The sequence below is a fragment of the Artemia franciscana genome, chromosome 5, assembly GCF_032884065.1.
Source record: "Artemia franciscana chromosome 5, ASM3288406v1, whole genome shotgun sequence".
Lineage (NCBI taxonomy): Eukaryota > Metazoa > Arthropoda > Branchiopoda > Anostraca > Artemiidae > Artemia > Artemia franciscana.
The window spans coordinates 60068258-60084670 of NC_088867.1; the positions used below are offsets into that span (position 1 = coordinate 60068258).

The 16413-nt window shown below is 34.4% G+C and overlaps 1 protein-coding gene across 2 annotated transcripts in view; it reads right to left on the reverse strand.

The window, feature by feature from the left end:
- Positions 1-16413, reverse strand: part of LOC136027666 (atypical protein kinase C-like) — a 94887-nt gene that overhangs the window by 26284 nt on the left and 52190 nt on the right. For both annotated transcript variants that reach the window (XM_065705111.1, XM_065705112.1), the window contains one exon: positions 7109-7331. In XM_065705111.1, the coding sequence (XP_065561183.1) occupies positions 7109-7331 (223 nt within the window). The remainder of the gene's footprint in view (positions 1-7108; positions 7332-16413) is intronic.

Genomic DNA, 16413 nt, shown 5'->3' on the forward strand with positions numbered 1-16413 from the left:
GACGACCACATGGGTTAGAACCGTGAATTTAGTCTTCGAAGAAAATTTTAGGGAGACGGCACTGGCTCCTCTGCTGGACGTGACCAAGCCACCGAAGGTACTGAAGCTGGATCTTGGAGGGATTGTGTGCTGGATAAGGCGTCGAGGACTTTAACATTCGAAATGCTTTCAAGGCAGGTGATTCCAGCGATTTGGTAGAGGTACTTAGTTTCAAATGCTGCGAATCAGCATTAATAACCCACTTTCATCGTCCAAGTTTCACAAGAGTAGATTGCGATACGGGTGATCAAGGTATCAAAAAGTCGCTTCAAAAAGTCGCTTCAAAAAGTCGTTACTTACGCCGTAGAGACGTATATTTGCTCGGGTATAAGGGCTTTGAAAATGGGAATCGCAAGGGCGAGTCACTTTTTTATGTCTTTTGAGTAATGGTTGTCACTGGTGAGCAGACTACCAAGGTAAAGGAACTCGTCAGCCCACTGAATACCTTCTCCGTTTAGTTTCAGTTATGGCTTAATTACATTCTGCAGATTCCGTGAGCAGAACACAACCTCTGTTTTGGATGCTAGGTAGATCATCGGGCGTTTCAGTCGTTTAACTGATGTCATCGGCGTAGACTAGCCTGTCTGTCAGAAACTTCTCTATATTTGTGCCGCAAGTTGATTGCACCATGGTGATGACAGCTGTAAGGGAAAGATTAAAAGCTCTGAGGATAGGAGGCATCCTTGAAGGATTTATACGGACGTCTAGAAGTTATTAGTGAAACCCTCATTAGTCGCGACACGACTTCTAAATTTAAAGTTTGAAAACGTCGACTAGGTTTTGTGGGATTCTGTAGTCAGGGAGGATAGACTAAAGGTCATTTATTCCAATAAGGTAAAATGTTAGTTCAGGGCCAATGAAGAGTTCGTACAGGTTGTAGTCAAATTCATATATTTTACAATATCTGACAGTTTATCAGATAGTTTGATAGGATATTTATTCAGATAGTTTAGTCAGATATTGAATAATTTAGAGGTTTATTGACAACTACGACTACCATGAACCAATCTAAAGATGATTGCTGTTTGTTTTTTTGGGAAGGGCTGTAATTTAAGCAATATAAACCGAATACAAAAAGACATTGATGCGTTGACAAAATCTTCAAATGACAAAATGTCTCCAGAAAAAAGCTTCTTGTTAAAGATAGGCTTGACGGAACCGTATTGGATTCCCAAATTAGACATTCTCGTTGGGGAATCTTTTTTAACAGGTATTGGCTCCAGGATCGGTCGTTATTCTATTGTTAAAAATACTAAGAGCTAAATAGAATCTATGTATTAAAATATTCAGAATTTGAGCGGCAGCTTTGCTAACGCGGTGCGTCATACCGTTTTTTGGCACCTTCGGTACATTTGCCTGAAGTTCTTTTTCTTGCCATTGCCATAGAACTCTTTCTAGACTAGAAAATAAACTGTCTGAATAAATATCTGAATAAACTAAACCAGATTCAATCCAAAGACAAAATCTGGAAAACTGTGAAAATTTTGTCAATGGTCAATCTCCGAGGAATGAAACCGACCTAGTATTCTTCAACGACTAAGGACGAAAAGTCAATGCAATTATCTGATAATTCAATGACTAGGGGAAACTGTGAAAATTTTTGTTAATGGACAATCTCCGAGGAATGAAACCGGCCTAGTATTTTTCAATGACTAAGGACAACACAGCTCGGATCCTCTGAAGTATAATAGAAATAAAGATACTGGCAGTCTGGCCTTGTTAGGCTGATAGGACGGTAGTTATCGCCCATCACCTTTGACCCTTTTTGGTGAGGTGAAATGATTGTGGACTCGGCCCGTGAAATCATGATATGTCCTTCCTAGGCGACAGGGGAGATCTTGTGGAAAATTTCTATATGTGGTTCATACTCGAATCATATCGAATATGATTCAAATCATAGGACCAATCATATTTTTACTCAACATTGTTGTTTTTGCTTTTTGTGGGTAATAAATTCACATTATAATTATTATTACATATCTACCCAAAACCCCAGTATACCAGAAAATATTCTTTTAAGCAATTAAAAAAATATACGTCCACCAAACAATATGTTTATCTGCGTTATGGCTTCTTGCATTATTGTTTATTTATCAGGGCTCAAGAGGAGTCAGAAGTGCTTTTCTCGAGAAAAAAAATTATCACTATTATCAAATATCCAGCTTTTAATTATTATTTCAAGTTTGAATTGAAATTGTCAAAAACAGATCTTCCGGTATTTTCTGCAGAGTAATTCATCTGCTGTGACCAACACTCCGAGTGGATTGTCGTACTATCCCCACAAAAAACTCATTTTTTGGAATTCTAATTACCCACAATCTCGGTAAATCGGTGAAAATTACATACAGCACTAAAGTGGACCCAGGTCCAGAATATATGTAAGCATCCGACAGACTCTTTTAGCATTGGTTATAAATTTCAAGGCCGGTAAAAGCTGAGAAAATTATACCAAAACCAAACCGAATTTATTTATTCCTATAAAAGTGTATTGCTATGAAATTTTTTTTAGAGCTTCAACAGCAGCTGAAACTCATCAGGAAATAGTAAGAAATTCAGTTTTGACTTCAAAGAGAAATACGGAGTTTCCCTGTTTTTGGGAGATTAGTATTTAGGAAAAGCGAAAAAAATTGACTACATCCAATAATAGCATAGAGTCTAGGAATTATGAAAAATCAAAGAGTGTAGTGGTGTGTTTAATACTTAATAAAGTGGTTAAAAATTAACTGGGCCCAATAATAGCAGATAAAAGAGTCTAGAAATTATGAAAAATAAAAGAGTATACTGGTATGTATAACATTGAATAGAAATGGCTCATTGAGTCAGGATTAGCGTAGATGTCTGACAAGCGAGATCGCAAGAAAGTCCGAAACCACAAGAAAATCTTGTTTTTTTATATATATATATATATATATATATATATATATATATATATATATATATATATATATATATGGTTATTATGTTGATAAGGCTGTTTAAGTTGTCTAGCTGACAAGCGAGATCGCATGAAAGTCCAAAACCACCAGAGAATTTAGTTTTTTATGGTTGTTCAAGTTGTTAAGGTTGTTTAATTTGTTATGGTTGTTAAGGTCGTCTCGCTGACAAGTGAGATCGCAAGGAAATCCAAAACCACCAGAAAATCTATTTTTAAGAACTATATATATATGGTTGTTTAAGTTGTTAAGGTTGTTTAAGTTATTATGTCTCGCTGAAAAATGAGATCGCAAGGAAGTCCAAAACCACCAGACGATCTAGTTTTTTTTAAGAGATATATATATATATATATATATATATATATATATATATATATATATATATATATATATATATATATATATATATATATGTTTTTAACTACGTAAAACTTGCGAATATACAACATTCTTTGCTGTCCCATTGTCTGTGCATATAAATAGATTGTCAGGTTTACCGACTCTTGAACATGCAACATATAATGGTCCATGGGAAAACAATCCGTATTCAGATCTATACCTCATGATTCTAATGATTGCCCTTGAGCTTTGTTGATGGTGATTGCTAATCGACCATTCCCTGAGTCGCCATCGTCATTTATATATCCCCCTGTGCACCCCGGCGTCCCCTTTGTAGTTATGTCCCTGTATCCCGGTCGTCATTTATATTCCCTGTGTCCCGGTCGTCATTTGTGTCCCGGTGTCCCAGTCTGTGATTTCTCTTTGAGCGTCCCGGGCGTCATTTATATTCCTTGTGTCCCGGTGTCCCGGTCGTCATTTATATCCCCCTGTGCCCCCGGCGTCCCCGTTGTAGTTGTGTCATTTATATTCCCTGTGTCCCGGTCGTCATCCCGGTATACATTCGTTTTTGAATTGGTATATGATGAAATAAATTTTTAATTTTTTCCCTTTTTTTCCTTTTAGTTTTTTTTATTGGTTTTGACCTTTTTTTAGGTTTTTTAGTTTCTTTCTTTTTCTTTTTAGTTTTTTTTGAAGTTTTTATCTTTTAGTTTTTTTACTTTTATTTATATTTTTTTAGTTTTCTTTTTCTCCTTTATTTTTCAGTTTTTTTCCTTTTTTTAGTTTTTTTTTCTTTTTTAGTTCTTTTAGTTTTTACCTTTTTAGTTTTTTTTAGTTTTTTAGATTAAATTTTTTTTTAGTTTTTCACCTTTTTTCTTTTTAGTTTTTTATTGGTTTTTACCTTTTTTTTAGCTTTTTTATTTTTTTTTCGTTTTTTCTTTTTACTTTATTTTTAGTTTTTATCTTTTTTATTTTTTTTTATGTTTATTTTTAATTTTATTAGTTTTCTTTTTCTCTTCTATTTTTCAGTTTTTTCCTTTTTTTTAGTTTTTTTTTAGTTTTTAGTTTTTTAAGTTTTTTCCTTTTTTTAGTTTCTTTAGTTTTTTTAGTTTTTCGGCTGTTTTATTTTTTTATTAGTTTTTTTTTTTGTAGTTTTTGCCTTTTTTTAGTTTTTTCAGTTTTTTTTTTAGTTTTTAGTTTTTTACCTTTTTTAGCCTAACCAGGATTTGAACCTGGGACCTTCATTCTCCGTTCTGACACCCTCTCTCACCGAGTGACTACTCCAGCATGTTCATTTTGGTGTTTTAAATGGTATATTATTAACCAAATTAATGTGTTTTACAATATACTAAGCATCGTCATAACAAAAATGACGACAACTAATTTCATGACGTCAGCCGACACAGAAACATGACGTCACCTGATCCACGATCCACAGATAACTTATTTTTTATATATATATATATATATATATATATATATATATATATATATATATATATATATATATATATATATATATATATATCTATATATATATATATATGTTTGTTTAAGTTGTTAAGGTTGTTATGGTTGTTAAGATTGTCTCGCTTACAAGCGAAATCGCAAGGAAGTCCAAAACCACCAGAAAATCTAGTTTAAGATATATATATATATATATATATATATATATATATATATATATATATATATATATATATATATATATATATATATATATATATATATAGTTGTTTAAGTTGTTATGGTTGTTAAGGTTGTCTTGCTGACAAATGAGATCGCAAGAATGTCCAAAACCACCTGAAAATCTAGCTTTTATTAAGATAGTTGTTTAAGATAGTTTTTTTTAAGAATGCTTAAGATAGTTTTTTTAAGATGGTTGTTTAAGTTGTTGAGGTTGTTAAGATTGTCTCGCTTATAAGCGATATCGCAAGGCCAAAAAAATCTAGTTCTTTATGATATATATATATATATATATATATATATATGGTTGTTTAAGTTGTTATAGTTGTTAAGGTTATCTCGCTGACAAGTGAGATCGCAAGGAAGTCCAAAAACCACCAGAAAATCTAAAAAATGATAATAGGCTAATTAAGAAATAGAGCTATCAGATCTCTTTTTTAAAGTTTAGAAGGAGAAACAACGTCAAAACGTGTCCGGAAGATGAAAGAAGACGAAATGGATTAGACCAGTAAATTACTATCAATGAATAAATAAAACCTAAAACAAACAAAAATTGAAACAAGTAAAGTGATCAAACATAAGAATAAATAAATAAACGCTAAAACAGTTAGGAATGAAAATGAATAATAAGTCAAACTTAAAACGAACAGAAATTATAACAAACTGGAGTAGGGTTACAACCCTTCCCTCAGCTCCCCCCAAAAAAACTTCTAGGGGATATTGCATTACATCTGCTTTACTGGAAACCAAATATACTGTGAACATCTTACTTTTATAATTATATTCTTAATTATAATAACCAGTAATTTATTGAGACAAAACCAGTAAAATATCCTCTTCATAAATTTTTCTGCTTTGTTAATTTTAGTGAGGACATCGAAAGGCCAAGTCCAAGTATTATTTTAATCGTTATTCAAATTGCAGCAAAGGTAGTCGTAAAACTTGGCATATGTCCTTGGGCCCTCGTTCGGTCTTCTTCTTGTCTGGATTTCGATGGCAAGCATGTAGAAGGGAACTAAATTTTCGAGAGGCATTTAACTCTAGGTACCTTATAAGTGGCTTATTTAAGGTATATGTTCTCTCTGCAATTAGCGACAAGCCTGCAGCTTTACCTTGCACCAAAAGGACAAGACGTGGAGTTGAAGTTGTATTATATTAATATATAGATATTATTAATGCGGCAACCCTGACAAACTCGTGAATCAAGTTAGCTTTATTCTAGATTATCAGATTTTCAAAAATTTTACAATTAGTACTTTTCATCTTTCTCTTCTTGAGAGATTTTTTTCTAACGAGTATATTTGTTTTTTTCAGTTTTGTAAACACAACAAAATTCATACGCTGACAAAATTCTTAAGATCTTGGAGAACGAATCCAACGCTGCCTTTAATAGAGCATACATTTGAAAGTGATGTCGTATAATTACTTTCAATCAATTAGATGGTTTTAATAGTGATGAACCAGTAAAAATTATTTTATTTTATCTCTATTGAACACAGGACAACTCAACCGGGAAACAGAAATCAGCTAGTGCCATTTCTGTTAGTTAAATTTAGTGCTCATATTTATTGAGCAAGAATTATGATATGACTTAGAATTTATCCCAGAGAAGAATGTAAAAAAATTATCTATCTATCTATCTAAAATACATCGTTAGGGCCTGCTTTAAAACGAAAGAGCCAGTCCAGGTCTATGTTTCGTCTGAAACTAGCCATTTCATGACAAGCCTGCAGCGGTAACTTGCACCAAAAGGACAAGATACACATATTATCATATCTATTAGTCTCAGATATGGCCATTCATTGAGCAAGAATTATGATATGACTTAGAATTTCTCCCAGAGAAGAATCTAAACTTGCTTTAAAAATAGCAGTGTCCTTTATTCGGCAATTTATTACAAACTTTGATTGTATTTTTAATCTAAATAACTATGTACACCAAGCCTCAAAAATATGCTTCGTTAAATGCTGAAAACTGAATCTCGGCTATGGCGTAATTGCAACATTTTCATGTTTTATTGAGACAGTAAAACGGTACGAGAGCAGACTAATAACATACCAAAAATTTTAAAGGGAAGACAAATCTTAAGAAAGTGAAAACAAAAAACCAACCAGGTGGAGAGGGCGCTTCCGTTCCATCTCCATTCTGTCTTTGTCCCGCCAAACCTGCAGATCGGGTTTCTGGTTCTGGCAGCGAAGCTACATGATCCACGGAGCAAGGCACTTTAATTAATTTGTGACATTTCTTATGAATTAGCAGTTTGCACTGGATACACTTGAATCCTTGGCGACCAAGCCCCCAAATTCGGTCGTGACAGAATGCACAAAAAGCTCTCTAAAAGAAGAAAAACTTAATTATTACATTAGTTTTGCGTCCAGCATTTAACTATGCATTCTATACCACACATAGGTGCTTAAAAGGTACTTGTATGATAAATTCCCTACCGCTCAATTGTTCATTCATTGACGCATTATAGAACTGTTTTTTTTTTTAGTTTCTTTCAGCAGAGCGTAAGACAAGGCAAAGAGAGGCAACGGAAAAGATGGGAAATATATGTTTTGGGATATATATTTGCACATTAATGGGGGAAGGGTAAAATCTTTGGACAGTATGAAGTTAGAAAACAATTCTTACTATACAATATGCAGAATAATTGTACCTAACACATTAGGCATGCAGACCTGCTATACTTTACTCCCCCCCCCCCTTATGTGCAAATATATAGCCCAAATTGTTTCTCACAAACAAATTTATCACACTTACGAATATTTCATTAGGATTGGGCGTCAGAAAAACACATTGGAAGAACATTAAGCAGTGGGTATATCATAAAAGTAGGGCCCACTGCTTAAAATTTTGGACTATTTGACACAGGGAGGTACACAAGTGGAGGGGGCTGGAATCACGATTTCTTTAAATGTCCAATATACATATGGCTGTGTTAGCTCCAGCTTAACCAAGTTAAATGATCAAAATTCATTTTTTCCGCTTTTGGTACCTTAAGTCCATTTATAGAGCAAGGCATTTATTTGCTGCAGTTCTTATTAATTGGAAACTTTCAATAGATGCATTCGAGTCGCTCCCAAATCCAGTCCCAATAGAATGTACGAAAAGCTTTGGTCGCTATGTCAACCACTGAATTATACAAAATTGGATAGTTGGTAGTAGGTTACTTTTACTGTGTGAATAAAAGGTGAATGACACAAAAAATTGGTTTTACTGCAAGTGAACACTCGTATAAATGAAATCATGTAGCTGAACCTTCGTGCAGCTGAAACCCGTGTAACCCAACCATCGTGCCGTTCAACCCTCGTGTAACTGAATCCTAACGCAACTCAACTTCATTCAACTCAACTCCATTCAACTCACACATCGATCCTGGCAAAACAGCCATGTTTTAATGAAGGAAGTGGGAGGGGGTTAACGACCACCTCACGTCCCATGTCAGAAAATCTCTGACACTTGTTTCCCTTCGTGTTTTTTCCTCTCGGTAATGACATTTGTATGTGCTTCAGTAAGTTTAAGCCATGACACGAAATACAAAGTTACCCTATTTTATCAAAGAGATTTTAAAACTACTTTATATGACTTGCTTGGGATTGTACAACAAGGCCCAAAACTTGAAAGCACACGAACATATAAGAAAGCTGATTCATACTTAAAATAAGCTTCATAAAAGATGCCAATAAATCTAAGCAAAACATCGAAAAAATAGATCTACCGCGTAAGCTTACGAGTCCCACTCAATTTATTGTATCAAACAGTTCGTGGTAACGAACTGTAGTAAGGAGCGATCCGGCTCAATAGTAACCAAAACTCTAAAAAATTGAATTTTGATATCAATAGCTACATCAAAAGAATCGCATTTTAATGCTGATTTTAAATATATAAGTTTCATCAAGTTTAGTCCTACCCATCAAAAGTTACGAGCCTGAGAAAATTTGCCTTATTTAGGAAAATAGGGGGAAACGCCCCCTAAAAGTCGTAGGATCTTAACGAAAATGACACCATCAGATTCAGCGTATCAGAGAACCCTACTGTGGAAGTTTCAAGCTCCTATCTACAAAAATGTGGAATTTTGAATTTTTTGCCAAAAGACAAATCACGGGTGCGTGTTTATTTGTTTGTTTTTTTTTTGTTTTTTTTTTGTTTTTTTTTCCCAGGGGTCATCGTATCGACCAAGTGGTCCTAGAATGTCGCAAGAGGGCTCATTCTAACGGAAATGAAAAGTTCTAGTGCCCTTTTTAAGTGACCAAAAAAATTGGAGGGCACCTAGGCCCCCTCCCACGCTCATTTTTTCTCAAAAGTCAACAGATCAAAATTTTGAGATAGCCATTTTGTTCCGCATAGTCAAAAACCATAATAACTATGTCTTTGGGAATGACTTACTCCCCCAAAGTCCCTGGGGGTGGGGCTGCAACTTACAAACTTCGACCAGTGTTTACATATAATAATGGTTATTGGGAAGTGTACAGTCGGTTTCAGGGGATTTTTTTTTGGTTTTGGGGGTGGGGTTGAGGGGAGGGGGCTATGTGGGAGGATCTTTCCATGGAGAAATGTGTCATGGGGGAACAGAAATTCAATGAAAAGGGCGCAGGATTTTCTAAAATTACTATAAAAAAACAATGAAAAAATAAACATGGAAATTTTTTTTTTCAATTGAAAGTAAAGAGTAGCATTGAAACTTAAAACGAACAGAGATTATTACGCATGTGAGGGGTTCTAAAAATACTTTAGCATAAAGAGCGAGGTATTTAGGAGGAGATAAATACCTCGCTCTTTATGCTATAGTATTTTTAGTAATTTCAACTATTCATTCTACGGCCTTTCTGATTCAGGGGTCATTCTTAAAGAATTGGGACAAAACTTGCGATTTAGTGTAAAGAACGAGGTATTAACGAGGGTACAAACCCTCTCATATACATAATAAAAATTAAAGAATATAAAAGTTTGTTACGTAAGATAATTCTTAAGTTACGTATATTTTTTACTAATAGAAAAATTCGTTAAAAATAAAAATTTATAGTTGCCTTTTTATGTAACCGAAAAATTGCATGGCAACTAGGCCTCCTTTCCCATCCCTTATTTCTCAAAATCGTCTGATCAAAACTAAGAGAAAGCCATTTAGCCAAAAAAGGAATTAATATGCAAATTTCATTTTAATAATTTATGTGTGGAGAGCCAAAATCAAACATGCATTAATTCAAAAACGTTCAGAAATTACATAAAAAAAAACTAGTTTTTTTAACTGAAAGTAAGGAGCGACATTAAAACTTAAAACGAACAGAAATTACTCCGTATATGCAATGGGTTGTCCCCTCCGCAATCCCTCGCTCTTTACGCTAAAGTTTGACTCTTTGCCACAATTCTGCTTTTTAATACAATTAAAAGCTTTAGCGTAAAGAGCGAGGGATTGCGGAGGGGACAACCCATTGCATATACGGAGTAATTTCTGTTCGTTTTAAGTTTTAATGTCGCTCCTTACTTTCAGTTAAAAAAACTAGTTTTTTTTTATGTAATAACAGTATAGAATAGACCCTAAGGGACAATTCAATCTAAAAAAAAAACATTTTAGCAATATGGTTTGTAATAATACCGTTATAAATTTTAAAAAAACAATATGCAGTTATTAATAAGCATATTAATAAGGGTTTTTTTTATATTTTGGAAGTATCTAGAGATTCAAACTATTTTTTTTAATTCTCTACATAGGCATTAAAACGACTAAAATTTTGAATTCATTTGTAAATACGAAAGATATACATTATTTTCAATAGATAAAAAAAAATTAGTTTCTTTTTTTTTATAAAAAGAAATCAAAACCGTCAAAATTATGAATGGCTGTTAAGCCAAAACAAGCACAGAAAACAGCCAAAACAGTATTTATGGTTCGATATATTCGAGACAGAGAAAATAAGTTTATTTTTCAAAGTCCATAACACTGGTTGTCATTACCTGGTTGATCTTATGTGGAATTGAATAAAAATTAAAAAAACAAGTTTTTTTTTAACTGGAAGTAAAAAGCGACATTAAAAGTTAAAACGAACAGAAATTATTGCGTATATGAAAGAGGTTGTCCCCTCCTCAACACCCCACTAAAGTTTTTCATTGTTTTAAATAGTAGAGTTGTGAGAACCTATAAAACGGTGAATTTGGGAAAAAATACGCGTGGGAAGGGGCCTAGTTGGCCTCTAATCTTTTAATCACTCAAAAAGGGCACTAGAACTTTTAATTTCCGTTAGAACGAGCCCTATTGCGACATTCCAGGACCACTGGGTCGATACGATCACCCCTGGGAAAAAAAATAAATAAATTAACACGCATCTTTCTTCTGGCAAAAAAAAAAAACAAAATTCCGCATTTTTGCAGAAAGGAGCTTGAAACCTCCACAGTAGGGCTCTCTGATACGCTGAATCTGATGGTGAAATTTTCATTTGGATACTATGACTTTTATGGGGTGTTTCCTCCTTTTAAAAAAAAAGCAAATTTTCTCAGGCTCGTAACTTCTGATGGGTGAGACTAAACTTGATGAAATTTATATATTTAAAATTAGCATAAAAATTCGATTCTTTTAATATGTATATTGGTATCAAAATTCTGTTTTTTAGAGTTTCGGTTACTATTGAGCCAGGTCGTTCCTTGCTACAGTTCGCTACCACGAACTATTGATAACCAAAAAAAAAATGCTTTTGCGTTGCCTCAAAAGTCAAACTGAGCAGAGGGAACCGGGTAAAAAACCAGTCTTTTCAAATGCCCCTCGACAAATCCTTACTCGAGAACAAATTGAAAATCAAAGAGTTTGCAATAATAATAATAAAAATAAAGAAAAAAGAACTATCGGGCCATGATTCTGGCAATAGATCCATTCCTCAGCCTTTTTTTTAAATTGGACAAGCTTTGGGGTTAGCCAGATGGGTAATATAAGTTAGAAACTGCGAAAAGGACGAGAAACAGATTTTGAGCTTCTAACCAGCGCTAGTTCAAACTTATATGAGGCCTTGGGTTGAGTTGAGTCAAACAGAGCTTGATTTTAACAGGCGTTGAGTTAAACAGAGGTTGATACAAAAAGAGGTTTAGGGAAACGGGGATTCAGTTGAACGAGAGTTCAATGGACGAAGATTCAGATAATTGGGCTAGAGTTGGGCGGGGGTTCAGTTAAACAGGGTTCAGTTGCGCAGGGATGAGTTAAACAAGAGTTCGGTTAAATGGGGGTTAAGTTTAACGATGGTCCAGTTCGAGAGGATTCAGTTGCACGGGGTTGAGTTAAAGAGAGGTTCAGTTACATGGGTTCAGTTGCACGGGTTCAGTTACAAACACAATTTTAAAAAAATGATATAATCATAATCACAAACACAATCGTGAAATTGTTAGGGCTTGAAACTATTGGAGAGGAAAAGTAGAAACCTGAGTGCAAAATAGGTCTGAAGGGGACAGAGTGTAGTATGGAGGGGGAATGCTAGGAGCCCCATTTTCCATAGTATTTTACACCGTACTTTCCAGTAGTTCCTGGTGCTTTACACCATGCAAGATTGTGCAATAGCGAAAACTTTTTGTATTGGTTATATGTGTCACCAACAGTTTTTCTGCAACATCTTTGTGGGCAAGACAGTAACCAGAGGCGAGGTGGGGGGCGTACGTGGTTGGACCCCTCCCCTCCCCCCAAAAAAAATCCAATCGTAAAAACATAATAAAAATGCATATAAACAAATTTTGTAAATAATATATATTGTTTATAATTAAATACTAAATTAGCATGTATTGTTAAATATATATTTTATATGCATTAACAGTAACCTATATATTGTTAAATAATTGTAAATTGAATTAGTAGGCCTATCTTAAGAAATATTAAATAATACAGTATCTTGAAGATCTATGCAGACACTAGGTTCTTTCTAAAAATGCAATATAATCAGAAATTGATTAAAAATATTACTCTTAAATCGGTTTTTCACCAATTATTACACACATACCGACATAATCAAATGGTAATGACATAATTTCTTATGAGAAATTTCAAGTTTCTCGCAAATTTAGAATTGTGATCTAAATTCAATCCTTCAAAACAATAATTAAATAAAATAGTAAAATACAAAATAAACCTGTATAAAAACATTTCTAAGCAAAGACTAGAAAAAAAAAAAAACTTGAATATGTAAAACAACACCAGCCAGTTGTAATTAATACTAACAGTATCATTTATCTCGTCACGCTTCATATTACAAAACATATCCAAATAAACTAAATAAAAAATTTAAACTAACAAAACAAAACAACATAATTTAATGGACAGTACCTCAAGCCCAAAAGAATTTTTAATTAATTTCAAGTGCTCTTAATAACTTTAACAGATCGGCATTTCTTTCAATCAGATATTATCCCACAAGACTAACCGATACAGACTTCCCACCCATGCCAAAAATTGATCTGGCAATACGCCCCTGCTCTATTCTTTCTAAGAAAAAATAATTGTTCCGTAGCGTAACTCTTTCTTTGAAAATATACTTATTAATTTGATAATGAACATCAAGGGCAGAGAAACGAAGTAGCAATCCGTGCAACTCTAAAAGGGGCAAAGGAGTTGTGGGGTTGCTGAAAATGATAGGCCTATATATCACCCTCTATAACTAATAAAATTTTAAAGGAGAGCTGAAAAATCGTTTTGACGTTGTTTCTCTAGGTTATAAAAATTAGGACCAGATTTACAAAAAAAACTGGGGGGAAATAAGTGCTGAGTTTGTCCCCTTTAGTTCATAAGAAGCATGGTGTCTTAAAGGGTTGCTTTTTTACCGGGCTAATTCATATGGAAGGCGTGGTCGTACAAACTTCGAACATGGCTAATTCGATTAGATATTTGAAGTGCTAGTGCTCTTTTTAAGGATTAAAAGTGGTTACAAGGCAATTAGCCTCCTTTCTTGCATCATTTGCCCCTTTACCACCTCCAAGACACCGGATCAAAGTTCAAAATAGTCAAAAGATCTATTGATTATGCGTTCTGAGTCGACGTGACCCACACACGGGTCCTAAAGTATGAAAACTGCCTATTGGTTACAAATAGGTTTTATAGTGGAAAAACCGTAGTGAATCGCAAGTTCTTGGACACTAATACATAAACAAAAACGTTTGGGGGATAGGCCCAGAATCCGAGCCCCAACAATTAGCCGAAACTCTTGTTTTTGGTTGGCTTCTACTATACTTATAAGTCATACTTGTAAATCTATACATAAATCTATACTTGTACGTCATTGGGCCCCAGTGCAGAGAAAAAAAACAACAACAAAAAACATTACTTCGCCTGGAAATAGGACAAGAATAAGGACCAGTAAAGGATTTCACAAAAAATTATACCTTACAACCCTACATCCCAGGGTCAACGGGACAATAATATACAAAATGAGCGAGGCTCTCCAAATATAGACCCAAAAAGGGGTCAAAACTTTGTTTTAATCGGCTTGTAACTTATTTCTTCTAGTCCTTAGGTCTTCCGGGGATCGTTCCGGGACGAAGGAGGCTTTAAATTTTTGTGGTAGAGGGAAGGCACTAGAAGGCCCGAAAATGGGGGAAAAGCCTCTGTTTATGATCGGCTTGGGACTTGCACCTACACGGCTTGGGGGATATTTTAGATTGATGGCAAGATTCCCCTTAAAGAGAGCTGAAAAATTTCTATTTTGTCTTTGAGGCAGTTGGCACAAAGATCCTTGGACATACAACCAAAAAGTATCCGTTACGGTTAAGTTACGTTTTTTATTGTATGTATTTTATAAAAGTGCTTTATTTTATTTTGTGTGGCCCACTACAAGCCAAGCTTCTTGGGTGACTGAACCACTTTAGGTATGTAATAGTTTTTTTTAGTATTAATAAAATGGTTGAGTTAATATTTATGGTTAAGTAATAATTAATAAAATGGAAGCTATCTAGAAAAGTCAACTCAAACAAGGATTTTTGATTTGGGTTAGGTTCAATCAAGGTAATTTACATTAGTTCTGGTTTAAATTAGATAATTTAAAACAAAAATAATGCAACTTAGGATAATTTAACCGAACTTAAATCAAAATTCAATGTTTGAATCGTTGCTTCGTGTATGAACCTTTATATTGACTGCCTGCCTTTACTGTCTGACTTGGTTTACAGTTGACTTTGACTGCCCATTTGGGCAGTCAAGGCCCATTGGGGCAGTCAAGGCCTTTTACAGGCCCATTTGGGCTTTCCTGCAGTCGAAGGTAGTGTGTGATTTATAGTAATTTTGTTTAATAAATTATTTGTGAACTTAAAAAAAAAAACTTAAAAATATGAATGGATAATGTGGATTTCTGAGATAGTGGTTTATTACATATCTTGCACGTGTAAGACTTGTCTTCAAAATGCATTCTCAAATGGGTATGTAAGTTAGAAACCCGAGAACATGTCTTAGCACATATCTTACCAGAAAAAAGTTTTTCTCCGTCGAGAACTGTAACGGAGTACGGTTATGTTCGGATACGAATGGAGTTCAGTTACGAACTGTAAACATACAATGAAAAAGTTCGTCCAACAATGGGGCCCAAAAAAGACAAAGTCTTTCGGCTTAAAAAGTTACATCCATTAGTCCATGGGACGAGACGGCCTAAAGAATGAAATAAATTAGAACCGGACACAGAACCCATAAAATGAGCTTAAGAGGGTTTATGGGTAACATACGATAACGTCATTTTTATTTGTGGTAATTTTTCTTCCTTTTAATTTGAGCCGATGAGCCTTTTTAATATCAGTTCGTCTCAGGCTCCATTTCATTTGAAATTACGGACAGAAACAGGCTTAAACCGAACAGAAATCATAGGCTGCGAAATAGCGCTGCCTAAGTAAAGAAAGATATTGGCACAATGTATTATTTATTTATTTTTAGGAGTTTTTTTTTTAGACCAGGGCACTTCGTAAAGAAGTTGTCGTAGAAACTTCAAAAGGTGCTCATTGGATTGGAAATTGAAGGGGAATTAAGGAAATTATTCAAATTATTCAAATTGAATTATTCAAATTCAAAGGAAATTATGTCTTTGAGAATGGCAACCCCAAAAGCCCTCAGGGCAAGGGTTGTAAGTTATGCCCGGGGCGTTTAAAGTTTTTTTATGGAAAGGGGGGTTACATACACTTTAGAGGAGCCTCATTTGGTTGAAAATTGGAAGTTCTATTTCCCTTTTAAGTGTTGAAAGTGATGGAGGGCAACTAGTCCCCCCTTTAAACTACCCCTCTTTTCGTGAAACGCATCTAATTAAAATTATGAGATATCTATTTTAAAACAAAATAGTCCAAAGAACATATAACAATGCCTCCAGGGTTGACAAAACCCCAAAGAGCCCTGGGAAAAGGGCTGTAAGTTACGCAATGGGGGCATACAAGGTTTTTATGGAATGGGTCGTCGTAGAAACTTCAGATGGGGCTC